This window comes from Drosophila sulfurigaster, chromosome 3 (genome assembly GCF_023558435.1).
Source record: "Drosophila sulfurigaster albostrigata strain 15112-1811.04 chromosome 3, ASM2355843v2, whole genome shotgun sequence".
In the NCBI taxonomy this organism is placed as follows: Eukaryota; Metazoa; Arthropoda; class Insecta; order Diptera; family Drosophilidae; genus Drosophila; species Drosophila sulfurigaster.
In genome coordinates, this window is record NC_084883.1 from 21,517,861 (window position 1) to 21,542,014 (window position 24,154).

General features: G+C 35.1%; 1 protein-coding gene and 1 long non-coding RNA gene across 7 annotated transcripts; both read left to right on the top strand.

Annotated features, from left to right (window-relative positions):
* The first annotated feature begins 118 nt into the window (after positions 1-118).
* LOC133844508 (galactosylgalactosylxylosylprotein 3-beta-glucuronosyltransferase P) lies at positions 119-23,878 on the top strand. 6 transcript variants are annotated; one of them, XM_062278537.1, is made up of 9 exons: positions 119-314; positions 987-1,223; positions 14,503-14,538; positions 14,598-15,131; positions 16,373-16,891; positions 20,233-20,419; positions 20,499-20,656; positions 21,536-21,826; positions 21,896-23,878. In XM_062278537.1, the coding sequence occupies exons 4-9, from the start codon at positions 14,937-14,939 to the stop codon at positions 22,007-22,009; spliced, it is 1,464 nt and encodes a 487-aa protein (XP_062134521.1). In that variant the 5' UTR covers positions 119-314; positions 987-1,223; positions 14,503-14,538; positions 14,598-14,936; the 3' UTR covers positions 22,010-23,878. The 6 variants fall into 6 exon arrangements, with proteins under 6 accessions (XP_062134521.1, XP_062134520.1, XP_062134517.1 ...); XM_062278536.1 differs by having other exon boundaries at positions 14,503-14,524; positions 14,588-15,131; XM_062278533.1 differs by having other exon boundaries at positions 119-356; positions 14,503-15,131.
* On the top strand, positions 4,804-5,580 carry LOC133844422 (uncharacterized). Its single transcript, XR_009894606.1, has 2 exons — positions 4,804-4,928; positions 4,989-5,580. It is a non-coding gene; the product is annotated as an uncharacterized LOC133844422 (long non-coding RNA).
* Positions 23,879-24,154: the final 276 nt, after the last annotated feature.

Here is a 24,154-nt window from a genome sequence, read left to right on the forward strand (position 1 = left end):
CATAGCTGTAGACTTACAGCTGGCGCGCACTGTAAATGGATATCAAATGCTGGCCGCACAGCAGCGGTTTCTCGTTTCCGTTGCGTCTCATTTCGTTTCGTTTCGTTTGCTTTGCCGTTCAGTCACAATTGGAATAACAGTACGCGCGGGTGTTGCTGCTATCTCGTTGCCGTTACCGCAGCTGCCTTCGCAGTCGCTTGAAATCTTTACATTTAGTACTAGCCTGGCACTTGGCGCGCCTGGACAACGACAACGTAATTTGCGTTTTGGGAGTGCTGCTGGAAAGTGTTGCTGGTGCCTTTAAAAATAGTCGCGTAAGAAAAAGAGCAGCAACTAGCATTCGTTTTAAAGTGCGCGTGGGTGTAATTAATATATTTAAATATGTATATAGTATACGTGTGTAATCGAGTAGACTTGTAAACTGTGGGCAAAGTGTTTAAAATGCCGCATCCTGTGAAAAGTGAAACAAACAAAACAGCAAAAGGGCAAGGCAAAAGTTTTGTTATTGCCACAGCAAGCAGACATCAAGCTTTTGTCGCTCTCGCTCTCTCTCGCTCTTGCTCTCGCTGTTTCCCAGCCGTACGGCTCATTCGATTTTCCTTCTTCCTTTTTCCGCGTGCCGTGTGTACTGTTGTTGTTGTTATTGTTGCTACTGCTGCCACTTTTTCCTGTTTCATTTCCCTACATTTTTTGTGTGTGTTGTTTTACTATTCTATTTACACTTTTCGGCTGTATTTGTATGTATGTTGGCAGTGGCGGTTAACAGTAGGTTGAGGAGCCGTGAGAAGGGGTGTGCTTTTTTGCTCGCACCTGCTGTTTTTGTTGCTGCTGCTGGCTGCTCCTGTTTGCCCTGGAGTTGCTCTGGCAACAACAATAACAATAACAACAACGACAACAGCAAACAGCAACCATAAGCAAGAACAAGCAGAGCTGCCGTTTATTTGATTTCTATTTCCATTTCTCTTTTCTTGTGCAAAAAAATACAGAACGTGTTATAAATAAAATAAAATAAAAGTGAAGCAGAGAGTGTAATTATTAGATGAAGAAGAACACAAAAACAACAACAGCAGCTGCCGCAAAGCCGGCGAATGATCAACCGAAATAAAATCGAAAGTTTCGCCCTAATGAGCATGGCACAGACGACGGAGGAGGGCATCCAAATTGTCGCCGTTCGTTCGTTTCTCTTCCGCCCAAAACAAACTGGGAGCCATCCACTGCTCTAGGTGAGTACTAATACATATGTATGTACGTGTGTAGGTACATGCATGCTTATAAGTATGTGTGAATGTTTGTTGGTGTTCGTTTTGGAGCATTCTATTAGCACCGTTCTCAGGCAAACGCCTTGAAATTAGCTAAGCAGCTGCTAATTGGAGCGGCGGGTCGTGAAAAATGAAGTGCTAAAGCAACATGAAGTGGTGAACAGGGAAGTGGGGAGTGCGAGCGTAAAATTGTTCAAAGGATTTGAAAAACTTTCGTGCTACTTATAGAACTGTCTCTAGCATATGCTTGTGCAAGATGCAATATCTCAAAGGAGATTATTCCATTTACTTCCATTACAGTCTGAAGTCTCCTTAGTGAACTTTCTAATTTTGGTGATAACAAAACAACAATTTGTTTATTTTATTTATTGGGCAGCAATTAATCATTATTTATTTAGTTCATTCAAAGTTCTCTTAAGCATTATTTATAAAGCTTTGCGATAAAGTTTAAAATTATTTAATTAGTAAGACCATTGATTATTGGACACACGTTTAAAAAAAATATAATGAAGCAATGTCGTATATTTTTCAACAAAATCTAATTCGAATAGAGCTTTATTATAATTACTTTAGTATGCAGAATTTCATTAAATAGAACATGGAACTCTTGCAATTAACTCAGAATACAGAAATGTCTATTGTCTATGGCATAATATGCCAAACAAATTATGGATTACATACATATGTGTTGAAATATAACATACAAATCTATCAACTAAATAATAAGCATCTGATTATTAAATGGTAATAATATTCAAAATATAATACAGCATGAATATTATATTCATTATTATTATCTGATTATTAAATGGTAATAATATTCAAAATATAATACATCATGAATATTATAAGATAATAAAACAGAATACAGAAACTACTATTATACCTCCTTAGATATAATATTCTATACAGAATCATAATATTTAGAGCTTTTAATTATTATTGTAGTTATTTGCGACTGAATTCAGACAGATTGTGAATTTGGCTTGTAAAATGTGTAATCTGCATACTGAGAGTCCTTCCAATCAAATCAGCATATAGGGAGCATATGTAGAAGATTGGAGCTAAGGTAGTAGTAGAGGGTTGCCATAGACCCACATAGAACAGACACACAGGGAGTATGCAAATGCGTGGGAGGCACTGAGCTGCCCCTTGACACATGTGCGTGCGTGCGAAATCTGCGAGCACAAAAATTATGAACAAAAGGTTCTTCGTCGTTTCCTTCCGCGCCTCGGCTTCGCATAGACGAACGCACACACACACACATACGCACGCACGCACACACATACATCAATTGGGGAATTGCATGAGAGTAGACAACATGCGGGAGGCGTTTCGTCGCCCTTAACCCCTCGGGACAGACGCAGTGCGGCAGAAACGGCCCTGGCCCCTCGCAAGTCTCGGCAACTGTTAATGGAACTTGTATACGAGACTGTAAATGAGTGTGTATCTGTAGATGTGTGCGAGTGTGAGTGTATGTGTGTGTGGGCCCCGAGGAGTCGAGTAATTTGTGTCACGTTTTAATTTTTCACGCCGCAAAGGGCGCCACGGAAGGGAATGGTAACTAAAATTCACACACTCACACACATAAGTACATATGTTTAAGACCTCCCGTCGCTGTGATTATGACAATTAAGATTGCGCACAACTCTTGTTTCTAGTTTTCTGTTTTTATACCCGCTACCCATAGGGTAGAAGGGTATTATAACTTTGTGCCGGCAGGAAATGTATGTAACAGGTAGAAGGAGGCATCTCCGACCCTATAAAGTATATATATTCTTGATCAGCGTCAACAGCCGAGACGATATAGCCATGTCCGTCTGTCCGTCTGTCCGTCTGTCCGTCTGTGTGTCTGTCCGTCTGTGTGTCTGTCCGTCTGTCCGTATGAACACCTAGATCTCAGAGACTATAAGAGATAGAGCTATAATTTTTTTTCGACAGCATTTGTTATGTTTGCACGCAGATCAAGTTTGTTTCAAATTTTTGCCACGCCCACTTCCGCCCCGCAAATCAAAAAATCGGAATAACAAGCGTAATTTTGAAGCTAGAGTTGTGAATTTTGGTATATACTATAATTACTATAGTAGTTATGATCCCTGAAAATTTGGTTGCGATCAGATAAAAATTGTGGATGTTATTAAAGAAATACTTTTGTATGGGCAAAAACGCCTACTTACTAGGGGTCTGAGTTGCTTTGGCTGACAATCTGGTACATTGTGCCGTCTATGGTATATTTTGAATGGTGTGCTGTATCGATATACCAAAAATACAATTTGGTATATTTTTAGTATTTTTTTAGTATTTTCGGTATATTTTGAAAATAATACCGCAATATTTTGCCCTTATTAAAAATGGGTAGCGGGTATCTCACAGTCGAGCACACTCGACTGTAACTTTCTTACTTGTTTCATTTAAATTTCTGTGTTTTTTTGTTTTTGTTTTGGTTTTGGTTTTGTTCGGGAAATTTGAAAAGAGTTTATTCTGTAGTTGTTTCATGCTTGTTACATGTTTCCCCGCAATTACGTTTGTGCTTTTTTAGCACAGCTTTAAGCGGCAGATTTTGTGATTCCTTTTTATGCGGCATTCGTAAACGTTGTAGGAATAAATGAGAATTGGACATAGTACGATTTAATAAGGATATTTAGGTAACTTTACAATTTATTTTATTAAAAAAATGTATCAATGAAAATATATTGTTTTTCAAAACGTGCATCTTAAAGCTAATATTAAAAAATCATTAAATATTTCCCCATTTCAATCTCTTTTCAAAAAAGTTTAAGAAGTATTGGATTTTTTTTTGTATTTATATAGACAAGAACTCTAAACATCAGACACATTTTGTTGAAATGACAGAAATCACTTTGGTGGCAAGTTGTTTGCCTGGTTTTGGCCACAAAAGTTGACAAAATATGTCAGAGCGGCATCTGTAAGCCATTTGAAATGCTTTTCACACTGTGTTCACATTGCAAACATGGTCGAAAAACCTTTAGACTGAAGCTGAAGACTACAGCCACAGTCAGAATTCTGTCAGCTGCCAGCTGAAACTGTCCATGAGAGAAACTGCAACAAAACAGACAAAAGCGTCCTCAGGCAACTTGAGTTTGCTTCACTTTGTCAGTTGAAAAAAGTCTGTCTAGCTGAGCTCAAGTGATGTTCAATGAAAAGAAAAGAAAACATTACGAAAATTAGTACAACAAATCTTGAAAAAGAAAAACTACAACACTTGTTTTTGTGAAGAAAGGAAGGAAAGAAAAACAAATTTAAGTCCTTTTTTAGAAATTCACTTCAAATAACCTCCTTAGCTTTTCACTTGAAAATAATGAGGAAATAATAAAGAATAAATAATTTCCTCAGTTGGAAATGAAAGGAACTTTGATGAGTTTCTTGAATTCTTTATTGTATAGTTACCAAAATATTTTTAAAATCGATTATAGCTAACATAAACGTTTTTTTTAGTTACAAATTTTTTTTTTATATAGTATAAAAATTAATTCATAATTTCACTCATTTATTTTCAAATTAAATATATTTTTAAGGTAATTTATACTGAAATAACATTTATATTTAAATTTTGTTTCATTTTACTGGGATCCAAACAGTCAAGTTGTAAAATTCCCTCAAATGGATACCTAGCATTTTCATGAATTCTAGTTTTGTTTCGATTAAAAGGTATTGTGTGCGTAGTCGGCATTCGTTGAGGTCTGGATAATGTATATATTTCATCACAAGAATTTTCCGGCTGGGCGACTCAAATGGAATGATGTAGCTAGCAGGGTTAGTTGGGCACGCAAGTCAGTTGATGGACTCTCTCTTTGGGGCATCGCATACCATTCCATTACGATTCCTGACTGGCTGTGGCAAGTGACTGGCAGCTGCGTGAGCTGAAGTGAATGGAATGGATTGGGACAGGACATGAACATCAACAAGAGGAGCAACGAGCAGGAAAAGGACTTCACTCAATTTGACAAACATGACACAGAAACCCTCGGAGCTGACTTGCATTTTGCCCTCCTCCCCCTCCACTTCCGCTATCCGCATCCTTAATGGACAAAGATACCCCCAGCTAGACGACGCAACTCGTCTTCGTCCATGTCTCGTCTTCCTTATACACTTGTTCAAACTTACTCCTCGTCTGCGTTCTGCGTTGCCAATTAAATTTTTAAAATGCCATTTCGCAACCTATTTCCAGCGCCTGTGCAAATGAAAAATGCCAACTGCGTGCGTGTAAGGACTGCAGGACGAGACAGGACACGACAACAGCAATATTTTCACAAAATAAACCTTAATTGAATTTGTTGACAAGAGTTTGTCTTCCAGACAAGCTACCCAAAAATCTTTCTATGTCCGAAAGCAAATGTGACTTTAGCTTTAGCGAGAAGAAATAAAACAGAGTTCATCTCTATTTGTATGAACAATATAAATAGGAGTTAGCTTTCTGTTTTTTAAAGGTAGTTGTTTCATTTTTGTTGCATATTATTGATATCGAGCACGTTTCAACAACAAAATTATCTTGTTCTCATTATCTTCTTTATAATACCGAAATACAACTTCCTTGTTATTATTTTTGTTGGCTTATGTAGTTCATATTTTATTTGTGTTTTTATATTTGAAAGTAATACAAGATTCTTTAATTAAATTAGTCTATTGAGTTAGTTTTGTTGTACAAAGTATTTCTATGTTACCTTCTCCTAAATGTCGAAGTTCAAATTGAAATTTAGAATTGATATTCGGAATATACTAAATTTGATATTCAAATACAAGATCTAGTAATGAAGTGTTTGTGATCTTGTGACTAAAATTTCAATTCTTGAACTTGAAAAGCAGAGTTTAGAAGACTATCAAGTTAAGAATCGTGTGCAGGAACTTTCGTTTATGCTTTAGGTTTCATATAAGCATGAAGCACTTTACAGAGGGTACTTTTGTGTCGAGTAGCGGGATTAAATGCACTGCAACTGCAACTGTTACCTCATGTGCTGTTGTGGCATGTTGCAAGTTATTGCATTTTCCGCTCCTTTGTTTTGCTAGCTTCGTTCGCCTGGCGCTGAATCACTTGACCGGCCCCAAGTGGAAGTGCCCCAATGGCGCATTGAAGCTTTGGAGTGCCCAGCTCGAATGCAGAGTCTCAACTGTCTCTCTCTTTCGCCTCTTGGCCGCCTGTCAAGTGGGCTTCTGCTGCCTTCTCCTCGGTCTTGCTCTTTGTTTCCGCCTCTAGTTTTGGTCTTTATTCGACTTGAACTCATTTTGACTGAGAATTTTTGCCAGCACTGCAATTTCTCACATTGTTGTCTCTGTTCTCTCTCTCTCTCTTTCCACTCTACCTTTTCCATTTCTTCTTCTGTTTCTGTTTTGGCTTTGCTTTTGGTAATTTAATTGCCAATTTTGAACATTTTTCACTTTCTGCCCACCTAGGGACTTAGAGTGCCAAGGGAAAATACAAAAAAAGAAATGGAATTTTCTTTGCAATAATTCGAATTGCCAAAAACTTGCTACAAATGTTACTTGGCAACGTACAAGATAAATGTTGGAAAGGCCCTTGAAAAAAATGCAGTAACCTAAAACATAGTTAAGTTGATTGTGTTTGATTGGGAAATAACCGGAATACAGGTTTTCAAATGCATTGCCTTTTATTTTATTGTGGTATTTTACAATTTTGCGAAATAAATTCTTTATTTGTTAGGTGAACTGTTTAATAATCTTAGCTTGAACGCAATGAAATATTGAGGATCGATTAAAAATACATTAATAAACATATATTAATTATTTAATCTATCGATCTGGTAAATCTTCATCATTATGAATTCTGTATTAAAAACCTCGTGAGATCTGAAATTTCACTTGACACATAATACAAGTTGTGACTGATATGGGAAATGGGACCGAATATCCATGGGCGAATCGTCACTTCCGCCACATGCTAAACAAAATATTCTTCGTCGATATGGGCGTACATATGTAAATATGAGAATACAATGTCTATAACCCACTATTTATGCTGTTCATGCATAACATGAACAAAACTGCGGCGCTCGACAACAGAAGCAACAGCAGCAGCGACTCTTTGACAATACTATACAACAAATGAGTGGAAAGCGAAACCCTGGCAGACCACACGATAAATTTATGGTTATCAGAGAGAGAACAATACCCGACGTACTTTCCAAACTACATACTATATATGTATATACGCTGTTCTCTATCTGCATAGTGAAACACTATGTGTTTGTATATGTGTGCTATATTTATATATGTGTGTAAGGTTTTATCACTAAGAACGAAGTCAGCTTAAGGCGGTCGCCTTTTGTGCGTATTCGCCACTGTAGTAGATATGAAACGTTCTCGATTGGAATAGTATATAAAACATATTTGTATACAAAATATTATATGAGTATACATATATTTATTTCTATGACAAATTTAGTGACACTTAAATGAAAGAAAATAAATCTTAACTTATCAAGAAGCTTAGAAAGTGAAGTGTACCTCATACAACTGCATGTATGTTGAGGTCATGACAAATTTTTAATATAAGAGACTTTATAGAATTGAAAGAATTTGCTTAGCAACATAGCAAATTATAAATAATATAGAAAAACATTCAAATTTTATATTCTAATAATAATAATTTCATTAAACGAAGTGAAACACAATTTCTATTTTGCAAAAAATTATGTATAAAATAATTTTGATACTTCCAAACACATGAAATTATATTTAAAGCTTAAATTCGTGTTTCACATTTCCGGCTTTGTACGTTCCTAGAATCTTTAGCTGCAACTTACATAACACATTATTACTCAGGCAATTAACCGGATGAGGCTTCAGAAACTGAGACGCTAAGCTTGTTAAAAGTTTGCTTACAAAAGTATTATGGAAATAAGAAATAACTTGCCTCTGCCTCTTACAAAAAATACACCTTTAATAATTAAAAATGATATTACAATAGGATTATTTTTTTTTAAGTTTGTTTGTTGAAATTGACATGTTTTGCATTAACATATCTTTTTATGTTGTGTATTTAAAATGTATCTAAGTAACACTGAAAGTATAACTACATACTTGTTATCGCTTACGCTTTATGTTTTCCAGCTGTGCTCAGCATATCTTCAATTTATTTTAATGCATGTATATTCGGAGTTAATATCTTCAGGTTCCGCGATCTTTCTAATGCAATAGATAAGCTGCTCTTGCCATCTGGCGTTAGCCAAGGATGATGTCATGTCCATATCCGAATACATCCACCTCATTCATTACCTATCATGCATTTACATTGTATTTAAATGCAAATAATGAATCACTAAGTGCATTTTAATCACTGGCATTTATTTGAAGAGTTGCTAGCTGTTCATAAAGTCTCTAAGGTCTTTATCAGAAGAACCGCCTTTACTTGTTGATACTTTCTTGAAGAAGAGGCATGACTTATTTGATTAAATTTATAAATAAAGTACCTTATAGATAAAACCAGAGATAGCCAATTCACTTGTTGATTTATTGTAAATTTGAAGTCCAACTCCAAATAAATGCTAAACATATACAGAATATCACATCTGGACGATTCGGATAAATAGATTATTGTCTTATCATAAAAGGGCGACTTACGTGTTCTATCATCGTAAAAAGCGGTAGGCATAGCTTCATTAGTCGATAGATAGACTAAACATCGTTTTTATGGGCATGCAACAGAATTTACGACCAGCTCAATAAAAGTTGGCGCACTTAATTGGTAGTCATCAAATCAAATAGATAAGGCGCCTGGTAAAACTGACTAACTGACGAACAGGTGAATTTCATCTATTTACAAATGACTCAATGTTGGACTGAATGATAAACATTTCCATTACATTGGGAATGTAAATATTAAGCTTGACGTTGTGGTAATTTATTGCAAATTATATATTTTTGTAATCTATAGATTGAAAGAGGCGAGGTCAGGCAGCATATTAACTAATTCCTAACACTTTATGCTAATGGCAATGCATTAAAACTTATTAATAATCCTTTCCTAGAACCCAACCTTAATCAACTGTTGCATTCTTCATCGAATGGTGGCGCAACAGTTGCCCCATCCATTTGCCACATTTGAATATCCCGAGCCCATGCGTGCCTGCGATTGATGATGGCTTTCTTAGGTGTCCTTTGTTCTCGACACAATCCTTTCACACCCAAACGAGCACGCTGGGAAATATATGCTAAATTTCAGCATTTCGTTAGATTTCAATCTACTTCATTTCGATGTCGTCACAATATTAATTAGTCCCACTGTGGCCAACTGACATTCGGCTAATGGGCCTCGGTGGCCCAACAACGATAAGCCATTGTGCCCTGCCTCACTAATTTGTGCTCATCACTTTTATAGACTTTGGCTTACTTTGATTTTGGACATTTAAACATTTAGCTATAGAAATAGTTTCTATCGAATAGCTGTCGAGATATGACAAATTCAATGCCATAAGCGATCTATTTTATATTTTTGGTTTCTTATTGATAGCTTAGATATGTTTCTATACTATGTTGGTTAATACGTCAGGCAAAAATTACTGAATTGTCTTTATATCTTATCACAGTTCGTATATTATTGACTTCGAATTTACATATCTATCATAGGCTAATTCGTGTGACGCATTGGGAAACTTTGTCCTTACGTTTATTATTATTAAAATTTAATGTTTCAAAAGAATTCTGATTAATTTAGAATTGAGAAATATTCTAGCCTTAAATAATTAATGAATTATCTAAGTTTGCTTTTAACTTTTCTGAGTCCCAGAGTCGAGCAAACTCTATTTTAACTTCCTTTTTTTTTTTTTTGCTTTGTTTCGACTGACATTTTGATTACATTTCGTTACATAAAATACGAGTGCAACTAGCACGTTCCGGAGTTTCTTGTAATGGATGATATATGATATGTTTTTTTGATACACTATAACTCACATGGTCACATGAAGACATTTACAAGATGGAATTTCTCGCTGCTAATCCATTAAATTTGAAATATGATTTTTGCCAGCGACTTTGGAAACGTGGCTATGAATTTCGTTTACACTTTTCTCTTTTACTTATTTTTCCGTTCCTATTTCTCTCTTTTTGACAAATGTAAGAAGTTGTGGACTACGAGAGCCTCAGTTTAGAGCTTTGGGATTGGAGCTAAGACTGAGGCTGAGGCTAAGGTTATGGGCCACAAATCAAGCAAAGAGTTGGCGTCTTCATATATGACTTAGTTTCACTTTTGCTCTTGCAGTTGACTCCTTACTGTGGGAGCACGTGCATCGTGCCCCTGCCACTCCTCCGCTCCGCTTATCCTTCTCTTCATATACAGTATAGTATATTACGCAATTGTTGATTCCGCCCACATGCGAAACTAACTCTCGGAGCGAGAGAGAAAGAGAGGGGCATTTTATGTGGACGCCATGGCGTCGGGATTATGAGTAAAGTGAATTGAAATAGAACTGCGAAGGCACTCGAAAGGACTATTCAAGTTGTCCTTACAGCAAAATGAATGAGCCGCAGACAGTTTTAAGAGCCACATTCGCTTCTCTCTCTTTCTCTCTACAACTTGGTACTGTACAACAGTGAGTGCGAATAGTATGTTGTCGGAGCCGTAATAAAAGCAAGGGCAAACTCATATTTGAGAAACGCTTTAAAGTCAAGTTGCTGATGGTAAAGATGCCATACGATAAGGAAGTATTATAAACCAACTTATGAGAACTTTAACGAAGAAAATAACTTTTAGTTATTTGCTGAGAAGCAGGAAAACAGAATAATCTATCTATTTCACGATGTCATTCCTTATGAAGTACTTGCCTGTAATTTGTCAAAGTTTGATAAATACTGTGAAACATATGTATCTTGACATCTTCATCATCGATCAACTTTTATCTATTCAAGTGAAGTATCCGCTCAAATATATTTCATACAGAAACTACTATTTAAGAATCTGAAACATTATATTTGACTCAGTGGATGTACAATGTTTGCATGATATATTTTCATAAGAAATTTTCGTATCATCGCGACAACAACATTACGAAAATAGCGAAATACAAAAAGTGAGAAATTATATATTGAATTTAATAAATTGAAAAAGTAAGTAAGATCCGTGTGATCGGTGCTAAAAATAATTGTGCTCAAACAAATGGTTGCCCAATTAGCAGAGTTTTGCGATTTGGTAAGACGAACTCAATGCCTAACTCGTATTATTATCATATGGGGAATTCATTGGCAAGCTGGAACGAAGATTCTTGGGGCATACTAATTACTATAGTTTTTATGAGTCCTGAAAATTTGATTGAGATAAAAAAAGTAAAAATTAAAAAAGTTACTACGGGTATTAGTTACTTTGGCTGAGAATATTGAATATTATGGTACATTTTGAATGGAGTATATACCAAATATAGATTTTTTTATATTTTTAGTATTTTTGTGGTACACCAATATAGTATACTTTAATACCGCACTGCTTGCTTTCTTATTTGTTTGCATGTAGTATAGTCTACATCTAACTTACAACAAAATATGTGTCTTTTTAATATAATTTTATATTTTTTCGTATTTATATAGCAAAGAGAATCTTCACTACAATATACAATAAATGAAGAAAGCAAACTTATTAAAGTTCAATTTAATTTTCAATTTTTTTGAAAGTATTTGATCATATTTAAAATTACAAGTAAAGTTAATATTACAACTTCATATTTTCATAAATTAGGTTTAAAATTAAACCTTAAAGCTTAAGCTATCTTCGCTTAGTTTAAAATGAAATGATTCTACTTTATTTTGCATATTCCATGTGCTTTGAACTTAAATTCTTTTTGATATATCTATATGATAAAATGGATTTGACAGTAAATAATGATAGAAGCGTTTAGTTTGAAAAAGCCAGGAAGCATTTCTTAACAATTTGAGCTTGGATTCCCAACATTTTGGCAAGGACTCAAGACTCTTCTTTATGGAAATTGCAATCTTAGTAGTATATAACATTCTGCTCAAGGACATTGCCAGGTCGCCACTTGAAAGCCCCATCCGGGGGTGCTCAAGTGCAGCATTTCGTAGTATCCACTTATTTCTCAGCTATTTCCGCTTTTCTTTTTCGCCAAAAATTGTTTAAACTCTCCCACTCCCCCAACCCCCTTCCCCCGTCTAGCTTCAACAATTTCGCTGCAGTTGGCGCCCACTTGGTGGTATTTTCTTATACACTCGCACATATCTGACACACCCACACATCTGTGTATTGTTGTTTATGCGACTGCCTGTCTGTATATGTGTGTGTGTTTCATTTGTATTCTTTTTGCAGAGATTTTTGTGCCTCGTATCGTTGTGCAGAGTGCAGAGGGCGGCTGGAATTGTCATGTAAATGGGTTAAGTTCTGGCACTAAATTGTTTTTCACAAAGACTTTTGCTTAGAACTCTTGTCTTTATTGTTGCGACATTTTGTTAAATGAATTTTCATTTGAACCATTTTCCGTTTTCAATAAAACGCAATAGAAGGAACGGCATTAATTGAAATTTGCAGCTCGGGGTTATAGCTAGATTGACCATATTTGATATTGAAAATTTAATTTATTTTGAAAATATAATAATTGCGTGCGACGCAAATAAATTCAATTTAGTTGCAACAATATTATCTGCAAAACGGCGACAGAATTTCAATTTCAACTGTTTCAATCTCCGTGATTTACAAAAGAATTTACCAAACTATTTAAAATTTGCAATTTTCAACTACCAAAACTGAGAGTCGTTAGCCTCGCTTCGCCTTCAATTACAACGCAAACCTCCAAGTACCCTTTGACGGTTCACTTAGATACAGTTTTAGATAGGAGAAGAAAGCAAGTCCATATGCAAATTGCGTAGCAAAAGCGGCGCCCAAACTTCGTCAGCAACATGCAAAAAAGCAAGAAGCAAAAACAAAAACAAAAGCGCAAGAAACAATTTTAAATTGGCCATTGAACTTTAATATCAGCAACTGGGCGAAATGCTTTTTAAAATGCTTAAACACGCGAACAAGCAACAGCCACGCCCATCTGCAAAAACTCACAAGAGTATGCGAAAAGGCAACAGCAACAATATTAACGAAGCAAAGAGTTAGACGCTCTCTAAAATACACTAAAATTTACATACTATAAATAACAATATAGCGGATCTTGAAAATAAATTATGAATAAGATTGAGGAAATAACTTTGCTGCAAAGAAATTGAAATTCCATTTATTACAACTATATTTTAACATATTTATTTGATTTATGACGTTAGTTAAATTTTTATTATTATACTATTATTATTATAACTTTGTGCCTCCACCCTATAAAGAACATATATTTTTGATTAGCTGTTCTGTCTGTCCTTCTGTATGAAAACCTATCTATTAAATCTGTCAAATTGGTATATTTTTTACTTTGTAGTATATTTTGAATGTAGTACTCTACCAATATACCAAATATAGACTGAGGTTTATTTTATTTAGTATATTTTAAGAATAATACCTCACTGTTTTGCTTTTATGCGAAATGTGTACTTGTTAATTAGAAATGCACACAATGTTCGTTAAAGTAGCAACAATTTCTGATATTATAGCTACTCCCTACTTTGTTGTACTATTTAAAGGGTATTCAAACTAAAAACAAGGCACTTCTTCCGCTTGTTGTGGGTATTCTTTCCGCTAACGCCGTCAGCTCCTTGTTTAACGCTATAATTTCTAATGGCCAAGTTAACAAGAGCCTTACACAAATGGCCAAGGGAAAATGCAATCAAAGCGTTTAGAAGCTTTACAGCCTTAAGTGCAAGCAATTAAAATTAACTTTAATGCTCGAAAAATGCGCTAATGATAAAAGAGTTTTAAATGCGATCGTTACCACAACTTCAATTAAGCAAAATGACTTTATCTTATCATATGTAATATGCAATCTGTTATCGTTATCAACTACGTTTTTGCAATGATGACATAATTATCAAAGACAGCGACGTTTGATAAAATGATTTCTTAAGACCCAATTCAAATTACAAATTCATTTGAATGCAATCAGCAATTGACTTAAATGACTAAAAAACGTGTAGATAAACAAATATTTGTGTACATTTAATTTAATATGTGGGCGTCTGCAAAGTTTATTCTTTTTCTATCAGCTGCTTGCTATTCAATGATGAAGCTCTTTTTAATTCAATTTCATTTTTTGGCAGCAATCAATCAAATTACGCCCATTATTTGCCTTTTTCACCAAAATTAAATGTATTTTTGAATATTCTTCTTTACTTGCAGGTTTTGATGTCTTTGAAGACAAGTATGTGAAGACTTGTAAGTAAAATGTTTGTGGAAGTATTTTGAAAATTCAATATTATCATAGCATTGCGTAGCCGGCACGTAGTCCCGCCCAGAAAAGCCGCCCACAGCGTGTAACAATCAGATGAGCGAGTTGTAAAGACAAACACAAAAGAGCAACGAAAGTCATTAAAAATTAAATGAAATGAAAATAATGCATGCAATGCAAATGAAACTATAAAAGATAATAATAAATAAACTAAAACTGAAACTGAAACTGAAACTGAAAAACTTGCAATCAAAACCAAACGGATGAAATCAAAATACCAAAGAAGAGTTACAAGACCAACGCGTAAAAAACAAAAACCAAAACCAAAAAATACATAAAAGCAACAACAAAACAGCAACAGCAATAACAACAGCAATAAGTATAAATGTTGCTGCCACAGGCCAAAGAAGTGAAACTGAATGGAAGCGGTGTCAGCAACAACAACAGCAACAACAAAATGGCACTGGGCAAATCCATTAAAATGTACCTGACCATATTCGTAGCCACAACCTGTGTCTACATGGTGCTCTATCAATATCACATGTCCCGACAGCCACTCGCCACCAACGAGGTCATTAAGGTGAGTGCAACAACTGTTAAGTACTTCCCTTCCACTCGCTCATACTTACGATAGATACGATAGATAATGAACTCTACTTCTAGATAGTTGCTCTGTTAGCACGGTTAGTTAGTTGTATGTCTGCATAGATAGATAGCACCTTCTATTGATAAGACGATCGCGTATGTTAGCTTGCACAAATTGATTACCTCTAGTTACTTGCTTGACCTTGACAGCCCCCTCATCAAGTTCAAGTTGCAAAACACTCACTCGACTCATTCATACTTTTGTCATATTACTATATGATACCATATAATATTTGCATTTTTTATACCACGACAAGCAATAGCATAGATAAAATACTTTAAGGTTCGTTGACACTTCATAGTCAAGTTATTTATTTATTACGATAATAATATCAGGTGAAACTTGTATTTTAAGGGAATATAGAAAATATTTAATGTATCAGTAATTTCTCATACAAATAGTTTTTCATTGCAACTTCTCTAAAGTATCACAGCGGTAAACTTAATTTAAAAAAAAAATAAAATCATTTTGTATTGTTCTGCGATTCCTTCTTAACTTTTCTAAGCATTGCAAAGTGATTTTCCTTCAATTAAATATGCAATATCGCAATAGAGCTAAATTTTAAATTTTGTAAAAATATTGCAATACCATTTTTGCTCTTAAATTAATTAATTTCTCGTTTCGTATTTAGTACAAACTTGAACTTTCAATCAGAGCTTAATCAAATTTAACACAATTATAGGTTTTCTCATAGAAATGTTGTCAAAAAACCGTATTAAACTGCTTCAAATTCGTTGGAGCAAAATATCTTATTTTACACAGAAAGATTCTGTTGTCATTGTATAAGAAAATTTTACAAATTCTACGCAAATTTCCACATAATTCTTCTAATGTCAAATCGTCTTCGTCTCTAACTAAAAGCGATTCCATATTCAATATAACATGTTTAGCCGCTTCTTTCTCATCTTAATCTTTGATTAATAAATGTTTTGAGGATATATAGTCTATGAAAAGTGTTTCATGTGTAAGGAAATTAAGTATTAACTCTCAAATAGTATTTAGATAGTATGTGTATCTGTGTAATTAAACATTTTGCATCAAGTCTCATATTGTAATTTGTCTTTTGTTCTTGTTCTTGCTCTATTCCTTTCTAACTGGTGGGGCCCATTGCATCCACGACAACAACAACAACAATAACCTCAACAATACATGATAAACATGATTAAATGATATAGCATACCGATAAATCATCATCATCACCCTTGTCTTCATCATTTATCGCCTCATATTTGTGGTCACCCGCGGCCAGCGTCAACACAACCGCAATGGGGCATGGACAAGGGGAGGGGCAGATACAGAGACAGAGGCAGAGGCAGGGGCCAATCCAATTACATGCGCCAAATGCAACAGACATTGCCGCCTCCACGTCTGCCTCGATGGCTGCATCTGCCATGTCCTTCTTATCGACGGTTTCATTGCCTTTGACATTGTCATCGTCATCATCATCATCATCATCAGATGCCAAGTCCATTATCACAAGAACTACAACTACAACAAGAACAGCGCCTGCTCTGACATCAACAACAACGACAGCAGCAACAACAACAACATCAACAACAAGAACAACTACAACTACAACAAGAACTACTCAAAAACGATTAGTGACAAGCGGCCACGCCCAAAATGCAATGGGAACAGCCGACGGGGGCGTCGCTCATAAAACTCGCTCAACATTTATTGCTGTTTCCGAACCCGTAAATATTCTTTTAACTAATCTACAACTAAATGCACACACTTACACACACACGTATAAATACCTAACTAACTAACTAATTAACGAACTTAATTAATTACGTAATTCACTTAAAGTCGCATTTCGCTTTTGCTGCACTGTCTGCTTGTTCAAATAGTTCTATATGTATGTATATTATGTTATCTGCATATTGCTTTGCCTTGTTCCACATAATTTGCACAAATAAGTATTATTTTTCTCCAGTTATATTAATGAGTATCTATGTCTAGTTATATTATTGTTGTATATTTATGTATATTGAGAGTTTTTATGAAAATGTTTTCTGTTGCAATTTCCTGTAATTCTCCTCCTCGCGCCATTTCACTTTATTTCTTTGTTTACGTTCTTTCTCCCATTTTCGAATTCTCCTAATTGGTTTTTTAAGTTTCCAGTTTGCTTCACTGCAAGTCACAAGTGCGTTGTAATACCATTGAGGGGGGTGTGGTGGAGGTGTTTGAGGTTGTAGCAACCTCAGTTACGCGCTACTTTTTGAGATACATACTACAACTGTAAATAATGAAGATGAATTTCAAGTTTCTACAAATCTTATGAAAGAAGTCACGAAGCAAGGAAAGGAGGAAGAAAAAAGTCATAAGAGTACTGAAATTCAAGACAGTAGCGAAAGCTATTAAGGTACAGAAAATACTAGGAAATAGACGTCATAGTTTGACAATTCTAAATATTCAAAAAGTATATTTAATACCTTACATTAAAAAAGCTCTTCTTTCAAAAAGAAAATTAAGCTTTATATATTTGAATTTTAACTATCAATTAGATACTGGAATTTGTATCATATGTTGCAATTTCAAGTTCAAGTAAGATAATCTGTAAAGTTATGAAAACTTCTAGGATGAAGAAGAAGCTACAAGTTTGAGAATTCTACAATTTAAATATTTAAAGGTTAAAGATATTACGGGAATTTCCTAAACTGTATCTCAATATTGAATGTTAAATGTATATGAAGTATTATTACTATATTCAAAATTTTAATTTTGAAACTGTGTTTATGAAATTCTTATATTGCAATTTTAAAGTAATTAATTAGTAATTATTTCAGTTACAACAATTTGGAAAAGTTGCATTACACATTTCTTTAATTCTTAGTATAGAATTGAAAAGTGCGCAATTAGATTAACTCAAACTACACAATGACTCAGAATAGATACTGAGAAGTGTGAGTAGCTATTTTTATGGCACTTACACGGGTCCGTCTGTGATGCGATTATCAGGCACTATCGGGACACCTGTAATAACCCCGTCGTATGATTGATGATATGGCTTTGTATGGGGGGAAAAAAACGTCGATTATTAGGGCAAAAGAATGCCAAAGTACTTGGTATTATCTATAGAAATCCATCTAGTAATTTGTTATGCCTGCCATGCAATTATGGCCATATAACTGACGTGACAAACGTGAATACACATTTGGTTGGCCAACGAGGCGTTACCAATGCAATCGAATTGCTTTATTTGTTTGACCAAGTTTCGCAGATGCAAACGCCAAACAAATTAGTTGCGATATTTGACTTTTCTGGGTTAATCAGTTGCAGTGCATATAGCTCGTATATCAAATGACATGCCCTTTAACTACTCCCAACTGGGGACCACAATGTGTGTCCGCCCCTCGGCCCCTTTTGTGGCTTCTCCATCTCCAATTATAAATCATATGCAAACAAAAAGATTTTCTATTTGCAATTTGCATGAGCCTAATTTGAAAATTGCTCATTGCGCATTGAAACCTATAAACCGAAACCGCACACAACAAACTAAACGCCATTGAATAGCACCAAATTGGGAGGTTGTGTCCCAGTTGCATTTAGGGGCGGGGCGGGGTTCGTTGTGCAGTAGACACAGTTATTCGGACAATATTACGAGTAGTACTAGATCTCACATTGGATGATCCAGATTCGCTAAGTGCAAGCCAATTGAAAAAGATTCTCGACTCGTCGCGTCGTATTGTAAATATTCTCTGAGCTAGCTTAGTTAGTTGCACAGACTATTAAGTAAATGTGGATGCACTGCAGTCAATGTCAAAGGCTGTTTCCATGGAGGGTGCATTATATTTATAGCAATTTAGATATAGAATTGAGAAGTAGTGCCAAATGGATTTGCTTCTCTGTATTATATATAGTATATTTCCTACTATACGAGATAAGATTGATATAATAACACTATGTTGCAATAAATATACTTAAATATTATTAATATTAGGAAGAAATTAAAGAAAAAGGTAGAAAAAAAGCAAAAAAAAAAAATAACGAAAGTGAGAAATACTTTAAATTATAATCACAATTCACATAAATAAGGAGGAGCTACTTCGATTTGGTATAATTTTCAAATTGTGGTATTTTTTGTATTTGGTAAATAAAAGGCAAAAATCTCCAATAGATAGCAACAACAAATTATTATATTTAACTTTAACCATCATATAATGGCAAAGTACTTAGTTTATAAATTTAGCGTGCATATTATTATTTTTCAAGATAATAGCAGGTTGTAAAAGGCGACCTATAAAAGCGTTATAAACATTGTAAATTAAAGGGGTTATAAATTGGGTAAATGTGATGTTTGCAGGACATGAATTTGGTCAGTTGCGAGCGATGTGCCAGTTTTTTAGCGTTTATTAATTTGCATGTCAGTACAGCGTTAAGATACCCTGCAAATTGAAGCAATAGGCAATATTGAAAGTCGATGAAAATATATCTTTAAATTATAGTATTTATTTATTATTTTTATGTGTATGTTAAAACATTTTATTTTGATTTAACTTTTATTAGTTTAATAAGAACTCTTTTTGTGAGATAACTTCTAGTCGTTGTTAGCTTGTTGTGATTAGAGTTTCGTTGTGGCTCAGTGCACATTATTTATTTGAATGTCTTTGTTTGTTTGGCAAATAAAAAAGCAAAGCAAAGAAGAATAAAATAAATTTGAATGTATTTATGTGTGTCAACAATGAACAATTTGCAGTAACAGCAAATGCACGCCAAGTATGTGTGTGTGTGTGTGTGTGTACTAGTTGAGTGGCCTGCTTAAAGTGTAGCCCGAGTAACCCAACTGAACGGAGACACGCAGCTAAACCCGGTCAACTAGTCAACTAGTGGATTAATTTGCATAATTGCTCATAAAACGAAGCACACGCCGCGCGTTACGCATGTAAACACACACACTCACACAGACACATTCGCACATCCACACCCACACACCCACACACACCTATAGCATAGATAATAATACAGTATGGACGTCTAGTTAATATAACATCCTATCCGTCTCTGCATCCTCTTGACCCCGTCCGCCATTCAGCCACCATTGTACATCATCACGCCCACTTATCGACGACCCGAGCAACTGGCAGAGCTGACACGACTCGGCTACACGCTGAAGCATGTTGTCAACCTGCTCTGGCTGGTGATTGAGGATGCCAACAGGACGAACCCATTGGTGGCGCACACCCTGGATCGCATTGGCGTGCCCTACGAGTACCTAGTGGGTGAGTATCGTCACTCTTAACCCCCTTTGCTTTATGGAGTACCTCTCTCATACCTCGCTACATTCCCTCGCCTCTGCAGCGCCCATGCCCGAGCAGTACAAACTGACGAAGCGTGCCAAGCCCCGTGGTGTCTCGAATCGGAATCGAGGACTCGATTATCTGCGAGCCAATGCCACCGAGGGTGTACTCTACTTTGCCGACGACGATAACACCTATGACATTAACATATTCGAGCAGGTGAGTAACGTCACAGCAGTGGTACTTGTGCACGTAGAGAAAAAATCACGTTGTTTTCATTTGCAAAGGCTTAAGACGAAAGAATTATTAAGGAAGGAAGAATACCAGCTCTTAAGCTTGTTTCAAAATTTTGCAACGCCCAATTCCGCCCCAGTAAATCGATAAAAATCGAATAACAAGCATAACATACAATAATAAATAGAGTTTTTAAGATTCCATGAAAATTTGGTTGCGATCAGATAAAAATTGTAGATGTTGTTAAAGAAATTCTTTTGTATGGCCAACATCGCTTTTATACTACGGATATGAGTTGTTTTGGCTGACAATCTGGTATATTTTGTATGTAGTCCTATATAAATATACCTAAAATAGACTTTGTTGTGTTTTTAGTATTTTTGTGGTATATTAATTAGGTATATTTTAAAATGAATACCACATTATATTGGTTTTATTCGAAATGGGTAGCGGGTATTTCACATTCAAGCATATTTGACATATTTTCTTAGTTGTTTTATATGAATTTGAATTTTCTAGAACTCAACTTTGTATTGTACTAATAATTTGCTTTATGTTTATTAAATTTCTCTTAAAATCATTTTACTTTGCGGCCAATTTATATTTTGAAAGACAGTTATCAGCTTACTTGCTTTACACTATTACTATAAATATTACAGTCCATTTGAAGCCCGTTAAGTGAGATTTAACCACTTTAATTGAAGTTGACATTTTTCAAACAATATTTCATGCAGCAAACAAGATTTCTTAACACAAAATCCCAAGAATATTAAATTCTTAAAGTACACTTTTTCCGCTGTCTTTTGAATCTCATTTGTTAACCCTATCTTATCATAATAATATACTTTTATTCTCACTTGACAGATGCGCTATACCAAAAAGGTGTCCATGTGGCCAGTGGGTCTGGTCACCAAGACTGGCGTCAGCAGTCCCATCATACGTGAGGGCAAGCTGGAGGGCTACTACGATGGCTGGATCGGTGGTCGCAAGTATCCCGTCGATATGGCAGGCTTCGCTGTGAGCGTCAAGTTTCTGCACGAGCGACCGCAAGCCAAGATGCCCTTTAAACCGGGCTATGAAGAGGATGGCTTTTTGCGCAGCCTGGCTCCTTTGGACAATGCCGAAATTGAGCTGCTTGCCGATGAGTGCAGAGAGGTGAGAACTTATCCCACGTTTAACCCACGAAAGTATGCCACTAAAATTTAATTTTTATCTCTTCATTAGATACTCACTTGGCACACGCAGACGAAAAAGAATTCTCCCGCATTGCCGCTGAATATGACGCGATATGGACACACGAATTTGGCGTTTATTGAGAAGCTGCTGGTGCGGCCATAAGGCGTACAATGAAGAGGGCTGCTGGTTTTGGTCCAAACTCTATAGTTAGTATTAGATAGGTATTAACGATGAATGGTAACGATTGCCATTACAAAATGCGATGGTGTATGGCAGGCGAGTGAGCTCACAAAGTGTCCGTGACTTTAACCAAGTTGTACAGGTACAATTCGGAGTTGAAGTCGTTTCAATGTACCGACTATCATTAGTGTTGCACAACGTAATCACCGTTACAGTTAGTTGCAATTAGTTAGGCTCTAAGCGCACACGTTTATACGACATTCGAGTATTAATCTACTATATATTTGTAATTACTAATCACGAATCACAAGATGAGCACTGTTTGACCCCAGGCCGGCATCATCATCATTATCATTATGATTATCATTAATTAGCATTAGCATCAGTCATCATATCATGATCATTGACAGTCGCACAGTGTATACCTTTAAGTATTGTACATTACAAATATGATATTGTCCTGAATATGCATATATTCACACCTACATATATATACATACATATATTTTGTACATATTTGCAATAAATTTAAACTAAGCCAAGACTTAATTTAAGACGGTTAATTTTTGACGAAGACAACAAGTATTTAAGTGCATTACTTTATGAAAGACAACAGCCTAATGCCTAATTGTAATTGTAATTCTAATTTAATTTAGCATCTAAGTTGAAATGATAATTCAGTTATGTGCTGTCGAATTCACGCATAAATCACTCAAAACAATACACAACTATGGTTTCTGTTCCTAAAATCTAAGTTGGTTTCATTTTCAAATCAATCTTATTTGCACATTTTAAATAACTTCAATGTTAATCATATATTATTTTTTTGTTCGATAATAGTTCTCAATTTGAGTTGTGAAGTTTCTCAGTTGTATTGCAATTGTAAAGATGTCAATAGTTCAAGGCCGAGGCAGACAAACATTCGAGTATTGGGTGGGCGTGTCTAAAGTTGAGCAACTATAAGTATTTATTTATACTGCGAGTGCTCCGAAGAAGCCATTCGAAATGCAAACAAACAGCAGCTAAAATGTGGGCCGCAACCATTTCAATAATGCATGTTGGCACACTTGTCTATCAAGGCGTTACTTCAGACCCTCAGCGGACCTACAGACGGACAAACAGACTGACTGTCAGACAGACAGACTGAAGGGTGGACAGACAGCGGGACAGATAAAGCAGAGGCCAATGATTTAGTCACATGGGCTGGGCTGGGCCCTCGTGGGACTCGAATCGCGTGCCAACTGATAGCGATGGTAATGGGTAATGGCAATTGAAAGGGGGAAAAATAACAAAAATAAAAAAACAAAAACTACAACAAAAAAACATAAAAATAAAGAAAAACAGTTTGAGAAATTACCGAAAAGCCAACAACATATTTGAGATAATGGTCTTACTGATGGAATTCAATTATACAAAGTGGAAAAAAGAAACGAATCGTAATTCCAGACTATCTATATTTGTTTCAATCCAATCGAAGTTCTTTCGGAAACAAATTTAATGTAAATAATACAATACAATATAAAGCAGATATGCGAATAAACCAAACTGGTATTAATGAATATTTCTACAATTTATACATAATTCAATATCAAATATGTATTTATGTATGGGTATTAATAATGTTAGTTAGGCATTTACTAAATCTTTAAATATTACAAATAATAATAATATACTAACCAATCTCAAGGGTACATCTTTCGTGAATAATATCAAATATTCTTATAAATTCTATAAAGTCTAATATTACAATGATATTCGCAATTTAAAATATTTCAATATCAAGAAACAATTACAAAACCAATCTACAGTAACGACTAAACTATTCTCTTATTCAAAGAAATATCACAAAAAGATAAAGAATTCAACGTAAACTAAATAAAAGAAATCTCTCTTTAAAAACTGGCTAAAACAAGGAACTTCAATCATTTTTGTGCAATGAAACCACAACAAAAACCAACCAACCAAAAAAAAAAAAACACAAATAACTTTAATAAATATCATACAAATTTATTAATAAATATTTTTTTAAATAATTTGCATTTGTTATTCATTGGGTGGAGTTTTAACTAAATTGAACGATAGTAATTTCTGGTGAAATTATTAAAATCCTTTTTCTAGAAAATATCA

Bases quoted from the DNA above. Each gene is read 5' to 3' on its own strand.
- LOC133844508 (XM_062278533.1), top strand. From the start codon at position 14,937: ATGTTGCTGCCACAGGCCAAAGAAGTGAAACTGAATGGAAGCGGTGTC. The intron at 16,892-20,232 runs GTAAATATTCTT...TCCGCCATTCAG, and splicing joins TTATTGCTGTTTCCGAACCC to CCACCATTGTACATCATCAC. The intron at 20,420-20,498 runs GTGAGTATCGTC...TCGCCTCTGCAG, and splicing joins GCCCTACGAGTACCTAGTGG to CGCCCATGCCCGAGCAGTAC.